This window comes from Myripristis murdjan, chromosome 19 (genome assembly GCF_902150065.1).
Source record: "Myripristis murdjan chromosome 19, fMyrMur1.1, whole genome shotgun sequence".
Lineage (NCBI taxonomy): Eukaryota > Metazoa > Chordata > Actinopteri > Holocentriformes > Holocentridae > Myripristis > Myripristis murdjan.
This window is the reverse complement of record NC_043998.1, coordinates 9,277,800-9,290,000: the sequence shown is the minus strand read 5'-3', so window position 1 is coordinate 9,290,000 and position 12,201 is coordinate 9,277,800. Positions and strand designations below refer to the sequence as shown.

The 12,201-nt window shown below is 40.9% G+C and overlaps 1 protein-coding gene across 6 annotated transcripts in view; it reads left to right on the top strand.

The window, feature by feature from the left end:
* LOC115378093 (protocadherin-15-like) overlaps positions 1–12,201 on the top strand; it is a 290,200-nt gene that overhangs the window by 215,550 nt on the left and 62,449 nt on the right. For all 6 annotated transcript variants that reach the window (XM_030078231.1, XM_030078233.1, XM_030078234.1 and 3 more), the window contains 6 exons: positions 180–299; positions 1,706–1,891; positions 2,747–2,983; positions 5,481–5,597; positions 8,731–8,871; positions 11,492–11,604. In XM_030078231.1, coding sequence (XP_029934091.1) covers positions 180–299; positions 1,706–1,891; positions 2,747–2,983; positions 5,481–5,597; positions 8,731–8,871; positions 11,492–11,604 — 914 coding nt within the window. The remainder of the gene's footprint in view (positions 1–179; positions 300–1,705; positions 1,892–2,746; positions 2,984–5,480; positions 5,598–8,730; positions 8,872–11,491; positions 11,605–12,201) is intronic.

Genomic DNA, 12,201 nt, shown 5'->3' with positions numbered 1-12,201 from the left:
AGTTAAGAATTTTAAGACACAAACACCTTGATCTAAGAGGAAGTTCAATTTTAAATGAATGATTATGGCTTGTAGGCAAACTGATGAATTACTTGCCTGCATTTCAAAAAGTCTTAATTGAACTTTTACTCTTTCTTTTTGTTGGCTGTGTGTGCGTGCGCGTGCGTGTGTGTGTGTAGGCTACAGACCCAGACCTGGGGTCAAGCGGTCAGGTCCACTATCGACTCATCAACCACCAGAACCTGTTCTCCATCAACGCCAGTGGAGCCATCAGAACCTTGGTGCCTCTGGACCGAGAGGTCAGCAGATTGCCGGGCTGCCTGACTGTAGCACTATAAATGTTCTGTTTTTGTTTTTGTTTTGTTTTTTACATGGTAATCTGCAATTTTCCTGATGGGGGATTTCACTGATGGGGGGCTATTGCTGCTCATGCTAACCGCTGAGTATTTCTTTGTTTTTTTAACAGATCACATTGCTGCCACCCATTAGTAGGTGTTTAGATCAGCCAATGAAGTCAATGTACATTTTTCAGGGCGAATGAAAGGTCAGCAGTAGATGCCAAATCGGGGGTGTATACATCATCTAAAGTTAGGCTAAAAATAGGCATTTGTACTGCATGCAAACATCTGCATGGTTTTTGCCTCAAACTGCATGGGATTAGCATAAAGTGGGCATGTCTGCAAAGGGGAGACCCGTGGGCACACATTGGGCCAATTTTCATTAAGATATCTTGAGGTCAGAGGTCAAGGGACCCCTTTGAAAATGACCATGCCAGTTTTTCCCTCACCTAAAATTAGCATCATGTTTGAGCAATATTTAGCCCCTTTGCTGACAACCCAGCATGGCATAGTTGGCATCAGTCGATTCCTTAGGTCGAGTTTCATAAGATATTATCTTCACTCTAGTTTTAAAACTTCGGGCAGCATGTCGGGCAGCAAGTCATGGCAAGATTAAGGGGTAAAGACTTCATTACGATTATAGCACTGATATTTATAATTCACATAAATGTTAGGCTGATTTTTTATTATTATTATTATTAGTAGTAGTATTAGTATTATTATCGTTATCATTATCAATATCGTTATTATTATTATTATTATTATTAGTGTCTCCAGAAGTAGTGGCAACTTATCAGGCTACAGTGGCTCGCTGTTGCTTCATAAATATAAAAGAGACACTGAATATTGTTCAGGCTTAACTAACTAACTTTTGTGCTTTTGCATCATAAATTGCTTATAATAAGGTCAGCAGCAAATTGGCTTAATTGTTATTCAGCCAAAGCCTGAATCAGTTGTAATGAAATTGACTAAGGGGTCATCTTTACTTGTAGTTGTAGTAGTAATGAGACCTAACCTCTGTCTGTCTCTCCAAGGTGAGAAGTAATTTGAATTCACCCATGAAAGTTCTTCTTTGATGCTATCTGATACATCATAAAAATTATAGCAGGCCAGAGGTTTTTTAGGTAGTTTTAGGTCTGATTTATGTAATTAGAGATCAAGGTTGTCATTTATTTTACATTTGGCTCATTCATATCACTGATTTGACATGCACAAGTCCTTGAACTAGTATTTGATATGCTTACATTAAATAAAAATCTCATACTTCTTGAATACAAGACACACAAAGACAGCAATAAGAACAAGCAACTGGACAAGAGATATTTTTGTGGCTGTTGTGTTAATGTTTAACCATTGTCATCCTAAAGGTGACAGGCCATTACGACCTAATCGTTGAGGCTTGGGATGGTGCAGTGGATCCGCGGCGCTCCCGGTTAACACTGCCCGTTACTGTCCTGGATGTAGACGACAACAGCCCAGTATTCACCCAACAGTCTTACATTGTCAGCCTGCCGGAAAACAACCCCAAAGATACGGTCATACTGCAGCTACAGGTGAGCTGCCTGCTGATGGATGGAAAGGTTGGAAGGAAATCATTGCCTGAAGTCCAGGATTCAGTATCTAAATATCTAAACAAAGAATTCTACTGTCCCATAAAAGTTTATTTTAGTGTTGAACTGTCAATCAGTTTTTAAGAAAATGTTATGATGGGTTTGTTTTTTCCCCAGATGGTAAACATTTGAATAAAACTGACATTTTCAGGGGCTCTTGTTGAATAGGTGAAAGCTATCCTCTGTAAGCTGTGAGTGTCTTGGAAAATGAAACTAACAATGAAATCTACTGTAAAATTACCAATAAAAGCCCACCACTGCAATCAAGCAGCTAATGTCACTGCTATGATGCACTTAGCAAGGCCTGCTGTTGTAACATCACATCCTTAACAAATGATTAAGCCCATTTCTAATAAAGACATCCAACAAGCCATCTACAAAAACAACTTCAAACTATTTGGTGTTGTAAAATGGCATGAAATACTTTTTTTTAGGAAACCAGGGAACTTGGTGTAGTGTTCTCTGAGCAAGCAAAATGCTTTCACAAGCAATTTGAGTTTGTAGAGAAATGGAAGAGGAAATATTGCTCTGCAACTACACGGTTAGTAGTTTCAGCAGGGGCAGTAAGGTACAGACCACCAGCTGGCCTATAAAGGTTACTACCACAGGCATTTCAGACATAGCAGCTCAGCGTGGGCCTAATCAAAATACTACAGTCTGTTTGCAACATCCGCACATGTAGATACTTGTCCCTCTGGTGAGCATAAAAACATTCAACATGCCATAAAATTCACAAGGTGATAATATTACTTTCTTTCCCGGGTCTCTTCTCAATCTCCATATCGTCTCTCTCTCCAGGCGATGGACGCTGACCTGGACTCCAACCTAACATACCAGATCAGAGCTGAGGGGCCAGATCAGGAGATCAGCCAGCTGTTTCATGTCGACCCGGTAACAGGAGAGCTGACGGCGGTAAAAGTTTTCGACTATGAAACCCTGAATGACCTCGAGCCTTCATACACATTCACTGTAGAGGCCTTGGATACAGGGGGAACCATGCCTCCTGGTCTGGCTTCTGTCACTGTCAAGATTATGGTTAGTATGTGTGTTTGTTTGCTAGTTGGTTTGTGTTTTAATGTACTCATAAGAATAGAAAAGGGAGCAAAATCCTCCAAAGTAACAAAATGTGTCAGTCAACAAAGAAAAATGGATTTTATTTATTTATTTTAATATATCTTCGGGAGGGGTTCGGGTTATGAGTGTTTTATGGTTAGACAGTATGCCACGAGTTAGGTGTTACGCTGCACAACTAAATCAAAGTTTTTAGCAGTGCCTTAAACAAGAATCAGCTTTTCCTGACTTTCCTCTTTGGGAATTCTGTGCATTTATAGCCACAGGAATGAATGAGTTCCTGAACCTCTTGGTCGTCACAATTAGCATCCTGCAGCTCGATCCACAGAGCAATGACTCAAAGTCCTCATGCAAAGGATGGCCAGCGCAGCCAAGCGTGATTTTAGCTTTCTTTCCCACATGCCTGTCAGCTGGTCCTGGCAAACCTCAGTGATTCTGCTGGCCACTTTCACAAGACTACCTAACCTGCTCTTATTAGTCATGTCAGTGGTAAACTAGATAATTATACAAGATAGATAGATAGATAGATAGATAGATAGATATGCTTTACAAATGGCATGATTATTGGCCTCGCAAGTTAATGTACTGTCTTCAGTTCCCACATATCTGTAGCTGTTCACTAATTCAGTGTCTGCGTGCTTAATAACAGTGTGACTCAGAGCAGGAGGTGACCTTCTACAATCTATTACCATGTCCTTGAATGTCATGTCAACGAATGATCTGCAAACTTTATTAAATGCCTTTTTTCGCGATTGCTACAGCAGTCATTGGTATATAGAAAGTAGAGGAGAGAGGACAGTGGAAAGAGCCAGTGGGTGAAGAAAGCTGCTCAGAAAGGGTACCCTTGATCCGAACACACTGCGCTCCGTCTGCTATCCAGCCTTTAATGTTTAGGTCTAATGCAAAATGATGAGTGGCTTCTCAGCAAACAAATGTAGCTGGATAAGATCAAATGCAAATGTGAATTTAATAAAGAGCATGTGTCTTGTGTCTTTGCACATGTTCACACATTAGATGTGTTAATGTTAGTGCATCGTCCTCTACCCTCCTTCCTGTTCTGTAAGCAGAATGTAATAGCTCTAATAGATCCTCCACTTTATCCAGACTTTATATTTTTGACCAGTTCCTCAAGGGATTTCATTACCGAAGATGTTAAAGCTACTGGCCTGTACGCTTGCAGTGCTCTTTCAGCAACAGCAACAACAGCAGCTTCCCAAGCCTAGGTGCTCTGTGTTTTATGAACATGAAGTCCAAGATGAAACTTGCTTGCTTTCCTTTTCTATTTAACACTCTCCCAGATATGTTATCTGATCCTACACCTTTCAAGTTCAAGATTATTCAGAGCCCCAAATCACTGTTTACCTTCTCAAAGGGCTTTACAGGCCCACAGGTTCACAACAAACAAAACAGGATGACACCCCATGACTTAATCCTTTTAGATGGCGAGAAAAAGCTCCCCTCCAAAAAACAGGTGTAACGGGAAAAATAAAATGGAAGAAATCTTGATTGGACCACAGAGAGAAGAGACTCCTTTACGTCCAAACAGGAGTGCAAGAGGTACCCTGTGAGCAAATTACAAATAATACAGGCACAATGCAAAAGAAAGCACACAAGCAACAAAATAAAGACAACAAAAGTAGCATTTAGTCTGTTGAAATATTTTGGAAACACATTCAAGACGACAATCTATCACTGCAAGTTACTACTGATCTCAGAAGATTGTGCACTGTAAACATGGCAATCAAATCAGCAGTGAAATCTGTTAAGATCATCAGCCAACTGTTTGTTTAAACTGTCTAAAACTACCATATTTGTGATGTACAGTATGTTATGTGATTGAATGAATGTTGAATTATAAACAGTAAGAAAGGGGGAGAGGGGCAGTGTGTTAATGTTTTAGGGTACTGCTTAGTTTTAACAGCAGATTTGAAATTCAACTTCAAATCATTTACTCTTAGCATGTTAGAGGATTTGTACAAGATGAGAAAATACAAGGAAGAACCAAGGACAAATCAAATCCAAGAATGCCTGAATTTGTGGATATCAGCTGTCCACACAGGAGTTGTAAAAAGAATGTTTTACAATTGTAAATTGTACTTTTACAATTATAAAGCATTGTATCAAAGAGCTCTGGTATTGGATCGGTACTCAGTATTACCCAAAGCTTAGGTAGCGGAATCAGATCGGAGCTGAAAAAAGGTGGATCGGTGCATACTTCTTCTTTTTACACCTTCTAAGAAGAAACTTAGAGTGCGCAGGTACCTAGACTCATGAGAGGTCTTTTAAAAATTATTTTCTAGAAGTCTTTCCCTGGCGACAAGCTCAGGGGTGAAGCTAAAAACCTGAGAGATTAGCTGACTTGCAAGGCTAAAAATTCCTGACACTTAGAGGAAAATGTCAGTGCTAATGTATACTATGACAGTGTACCTGTGTGTGTGTGTGTGTGTGTGTGTATCTTCAGGACATGAATGACTTCGCCCCGGTATTCAGCCAGTCGGTGTATCGAGGCATGGTTGCTCCTAATGCTGTCAAGGGAACCAAAGTTACCACAGTGATGGCGAGTGACTCCGACCCCGCGGTGAGCATTTCCAACCTCTTGTCGTCTGTTCTACTTTATTCTGTCAAACCGTCTCTGGCTCTCTCTCAGACTGTGTAGGATGATGCAAGGCAATTACGGGCGTCTCCAGGGTGTTGGTGTTTTGTGTGTGTTTACTCTCTCCTTCCCGTGGAGCTGTTTTGGCTTTTCAGATCCCAGCCTTGTACTAACTTCTCCCTCCACAGTGCCTTTAACACTGAACATCTATGTGATGCAGTTGATACCGCTTGCTGTGAAGTGAGGGGTTAGCTCACTTAAGAGCGTGCCATTGTGAATCATTAGCTAGCCCGAAGCAGTCAACCCCAGATTGAAAAAGGTTTGAAAACACCCATTACCAGGGTCTAAGTGCACCGTGGAAAGGGCTTGTGTGGATTTGCTGAGTCACACAGCCTTTTGTTTGGATACACACTTGGCCTGTAGGGGTTCCGCAATAAAAAAAAAAAAAAAAAAAAAAAAAATTCAAAACACAACATAAACTGCTGTTAACATTGCTATTTTACTACATAGTTAATCTCCACACTAAATGTTTATGAAAAAGTCAGGAGACAGAAAAATGCCTTGTATTAGTGCACCCAAATGCCATTTCAGTAACCTTAATTCATACACTCTAAGTTGTTGTATGCTCCTCGAGAGTCGTCACGCTCCCATCTCCGTCTTAAACCGACCACACTGGTGATGTTACCCCTTAAGCCTCCCTAAAAGCCTCTAATGTGCTGGCTTTCTTCCTAGATCAGCTGCATTGATTCACACTTGAGGTTTTAGCATCAAGCTATGCTCTGTTGGTTGAAAAAGTGTAACATCATCCATACTTGTCCAGGCTACGTGCTATAAAGACAACCCTAGTGCTTCAACAAGATACTTAACAGCACCTTAATGACCATGGAGATATACACTATATTACTAAAAGTATTCGCTCACCTGCCTTTACTCATACTATGAACTGAAGTGCCATCCCATTCCTAACCCATAGAGTTCAATATGATGTCGGTCCACCTTTTGCAGCTATTACAGCTTCAACTCTTCTGGGAAGACTGTCCACAAGGTTGAGGAGAGTGTTTATAGGAATTTTTGACCATTCTTCCAAAAGCTCATTGGTGAGGTCACACACTGATGTTGGTCGAGAAGGCCTGGCTCTCAGTCTCCGCTCTAATTCATCCCAAAGGTGTTCTATCGGGTTCAGGTCAGGACTCTGTGCAGGCCAGTCAAGTTCATCCACACCAGACTCTGTCATCCATGTCTTTATGGACCTTGCTTTGTGCACTGGTGCACAGTCATGTTGGAAGAGGAAGGGGCCCGCTCCAAACTGTTCCCACAAGGTTGGGAGCAAGGAATTGTCCAAAATGTTTTGGTATCCTGAAGCATTCAAAGTTCCTTTCACTGGAACTAAGGGGCCAAGCCCAGCTCCTGAAAACAACCCCACACCATAATTCCTCCTCCACCAAATTTCACAGTCGGCACAATGCAGTCTGAAATGTACCGTTCTCCTGGCAACCTCCAAACCCAGACTCGTCCATCAGATTGCCAGCTGGAAAAGCGTGATTCATCACTCCAGAGAACGCGTCTCCACTGCTCTAGAGGCCAGTGGCGGCGTGCTTTACACCATTGCATCCGACGCTTTGCATTGCACTTGGTGATGTGTGGCTTGGCTGCAGCTGCTCGGCCATGGAAACCCATTCCATGAAGCTCTCTGCGTACTGTACTTGGGCTAATCTGAAGGTCACATGAAGTTTGTAGCTCTGTAGCAATTGACTGTGCAGAAAGTCGGCGACCTCTTTGCACTATGCGCTTCAGCATCCGCTGACCCCTCTCCGTCACTTTACGTGGCCTACCACTTCGTGGCTGAGTTGCTGTTGTTCCCAAACGCTTCCATTTTGTTATAATAGAGCTGACAGTTGACTGTGGAATATTTAGGAGTGAGGAAATTTCACGACTGGATTTGTTGCACAGGTGGCATCCTATGACAGTTCCACGCTGGAATTCACTGAGCTCCTGAGAGCGGCCCATTCTTTCACAAATGTCTTGTTTCACAGTCTGCATGCCTGAGTGCTTGATTTTATACACCTGTGGCCAGGCCAAGTGATTAGGACACCTGATTCTGATCATTTGAATGGGTGAGCGAATACTTTTGGTAATATAGTGTATATCTATATATTTATATATATACGAATGTTTGAGTGTATGTGTCATCTCTACCCCTCATAACTAAAATGTACCTCTACAGCACAAATCGTTATAAGAGTTTGCCACATTGAGGGTTTTGATGACTCAACAAGAGGCATTTTTCGAGGAAAGACTCCATTGGAAGAGACAACTCTGAAATACTGCGCAGAACTCCAGTAATTTTATAAAATCCAACTCCCACTTCATCCAAAAAAGAAAATAAATGACTGTTTACCTTGTTATCTAACGCTCAGTTTCTATAGTTTTTTGCAATTTGTTTTGAAAAAGTCTTTTGACACTCCAATTAGATAGTGATACTGCAACCCTATCATCGAATCATCCACTGGTGTTTTTATGGAAATATGACCTTACATGCATTTATAATTACTTAAGATAAGAGTTGCTAAACCTATTCAGCCTGGGATCCAAACAGAGTGAATTTAGCCTTTTGCTTCGAGACCCAGGCTCATTAAAACATACTGAGAGGTATTTCAAGAGCCAGTATTACCCACTTCCCCAGATTTTGTGGGGGGAAAAAAATAATTTTGTGTACTTCTTGACATTTTGAAACAAATTAACCTAGCCGCACCAGCTGATGAACACTCATTATGAGCATTTTGAGAAGTTATTTCATGATAATTTAGAGTGCCAAAAATCAAGAGTAAAAGAAATTGGAGCCTCATTTATTCAGACTAGTCGGGGTACAGGACCGCACTGTCTGACACTGTGGATCCATATTACACTGGATGGGACATTTCATAGTCTGTCACTACACTACTGTCTGCATCTGCTGAAAAATAATCATGAAAAATCTATGAAAAATCCATGGGATTTTTCATAGATTGCATACACAGCACACACCAAAAATGTAAATTGCAAACACATTGTGAGATGTTTAATAAATGTAAGTGAAATGTCATTCTAAAGTTGAAGTTTGTGTCTGTTCTCTTCTCAGGGCACCCCAGCAGGTCTGGTGCGCTATAAAGTGAACCAGGAGGCTTATCCATATTCTGCAAGTATATTTGATGTCGACGAAGAGACGGGACACGTGATTACCAGGGTCAATCTCAATGAAGAGCCCAACCTCAAGTTCAATGTGAGTACACACACACACACACACACACACACACACACACACAAATCAATCTGGCAGTACTAAAAGATGTAGCTAGCGATTCATTTTTCTTTTGTGAAAGTCCCACATTGTGCCAAAATTTTTGTCATAGTTGGTAAGTTCCTGGTTGATAGAGTTTGAAACACATGCGTACAAAATTGCAGCAATAGAATAACATGAGGGCTGATTTATACCAAAATCCAAGCAAATCATGTCTGAAAATATCTGTAATCCATAAAGCATTTATGACTCTAAACTTTATGAGGCATTCTGTGCCAAAAATCCATGACTCAGTTATGTTTAGATTAAATATGGTCATTGATTGTACTACAGCCTATTTCTTTTCATTTCTTTTTTCATATTTTTTTTTCTGTTTTAACAGTAACTCCTGTAATGATTTCATTATGAAATCTTTATGGAGGGGAAAAAAACAATCAAAAAAAGAAAAAAAATGACAAGATTCATTTTACTTTGCACATGCAATATAACTGCATAAGTGCAGTGATGCAACACCTACAATGGAATTCCATCAGACGGTAATTTATTTAACACATTTAATATAACCATATGCCAGTGGGCCGACATCATGATGTAAATATGCAGCAACACTATTTGCTTTTCCTAATCTATGAAATTGATCTCTTCAAGCTGTTTACTCAAGGTCACCCTGCAACTGAGGGCCAGTAGTGACTGCAAAACAGGAGAAGATCTGTGACACTATCTGATGTATCCCTTTTTTATGTTTATTTTTATAATGGATGGAGGTTTGGCAGGACATCACATGAATCAAGTCATAATTGATTAATATGATCATGACTTTAATTTGCTGTAGCACTTGTGTACATGAAGGTGTCGTTGCACAGAGCACGCGTATGAATCCCTTTCCACTATATTAAGTATGCTACAACAACTTATTAGTCTGAAAACTGTCTTTTCCCAACAGTATCCCTCGATGGGACTTTGGGCCATGCTAATTTCATCTTTTCATTGAGCTTTAATTAACACAGCAAGGATTCAGCATCATCCTGTCATCACTCGAGGGACAAATTCTACCTCATTTGCTCCCAGTAACTCAAACAAAACGAAACAGTCCAAGACTGTTTACGGCTTTGGGATTATGAGTGAGATAATGTCCATGTAAGATTTCATTTGTACAAGGACAAATGGAATCTCATTGATATATAACAAGTGATTGCCTTGTTTTGTTTTACCGCATTATAATTGCCTGTTGTTAAATGATTTTAATTACCAGTTCTTGGAGCAGTTCAGCACACACATTAAAAATTTAGAGATCCTAGGGGGGCAAAAGACTAGAGAAGCACTGTATCTGCAAAGTGACAAGTTTGAATCCTTGGTGCAGCTGTGAAAATTTAAATTGAGGATGTGAATGAAAAATACTGCTTCCTCCCTCAACATCTATTGTCACTGTGCCTCTGAGCAAGGCATTAAGCCTATGGTAGCTGTAGAAGACGCCATTCACACTTGTTTTTAAACACCCGTCTTGGGTGATCCGATCACACGTGGACAGTGCTCAGTGCAGGTGTGAACAGCGTTTAATGCATTCTGGGGACACATAGTGATCTCAGCACTCAAGCCTCCTTCAGAGTCTGTCAGAGATGCATTGGACCATGTAGCATTTGTATTTTGAATGATAATGCGTCCCAATGCAGCACTGACAACATCACAAGACCGCCTGGCCAGCGGAGTGGAGTGCTGGCGTGAAGTTCAGATTTGAATGAACTCTAGAGGATGGGAGTGTCTTCGTCAAAGTGCTTGGGCACAGTGCTTTGTGAATGAGCCGTAGATAGGGGAAAGGACGGGTGGGAACTACAGGAAAAACAGTGGAGGCATAGAATATAAAAGTGCGGAGGAAGTTTGAGTTTGAGGGAGAAAAGAAAGGAGAGAAGTAACAAAATAGTTCTCACGGATTTGAGGCCACCACTTGGAGGTGCATTTGCCTAATAATCTCAGGTGTGAAGGTTGACCTGTCTTGGCTGTCCACTTGTGATCGGATCATCTGAGTCATGTGTTAATACCAAGTGTGAACATGGCTGAAGGCTGTATGTGGCAGCTCCCAGGCCTCATTGTGTGTAACTGTATGAGTATGAGGCAGAGCAGTGGTGAAATGAGGGTGCTCAGTAAGCATTTTCAGGATAAACTAAGGATAAGAAATGTAATATTTCAACGTGTTGATAAGTTCACTTCTCATTAGGATGCCTTTGGGGGCAGCTAACAGTGGTTGCCAACCAATTACAGGGAGAAGAAGGGCTGAGCATGAAAAATAAGCACACCAGTGGGATACACACTCATCCTCTACTCACAGATTCCCATCCAAACCCCATATTTTTAAATGGTGTGGAGATAAACATCTAAATATCTATTTTGACTCAATATTGGCCTGTCAAGGCATTAGCAAGGTCGATTTATACATGTTTGGCTCTCTATGCTGTCAGCAAATTGTGAAATGCTGTGAAGTGATAATTTTTTGATGTCAGCAGACATAAAGCGACACTGGTAGCAGCAGCTGCCCTGCAAGCGTGCATATTGGTACCTATTAAATGTGCTTTGACTCCGTCTTTATTTCTGTGTGTATGATTGACAGCTGGTGGTGGTTGCCTATGACGATGGTGAGCCGGTAAAGGAGAACACGACTCTAGTGGAGATAACGGTCCTGCAGCCGTCTGTCATCCCTGTGTTTACTCAGGAAGAATACAGGTACTCACATACACACACATGCACACTATTACTCAGTGTCAAAATATGACCACTGAGGTATCGCTATAGTAGCAAAAGAGGAGGGAGGAAGAGATGTTCATTGTGACAATGACAGCACTAATGCAGTTTTAATTATAATTTAAACACTGTGCTTTGGCAAGATTGATCCCATCTGTGGGTAATTTCACCTAAATGTTACAGACTACATCATTCTCAATCTATGCACTTGGGTGCTACTGCTTACAATCTCAAATGTGCCAGTGATTTGTCAGTGTGTAGCTTACAGTATGCACAAGAAAGCTGGAGATCTCCCTTTAAAGGAATAGATAGAGATATATAAGCTACATATATATAACTTAACTTTGTGTGCCAGCTGAGTTCGACTCTGTGTCCAGTTTTTTCCACACTGTGGTACTGTGGCGATGCCATAGTGACTCAAATAAATACTGAACACAAGGAGATGAAGCCTGTCAAATGGTGAGTTGGTCAAAAAAAACTATTGGACAAAAAAAAAATCTTTCTCTCAAAATGTGTCTGCCTGGCTATACATTTATCTCTAGAAGTTGTAAAATACCAATAAAACACCAATAAACCATG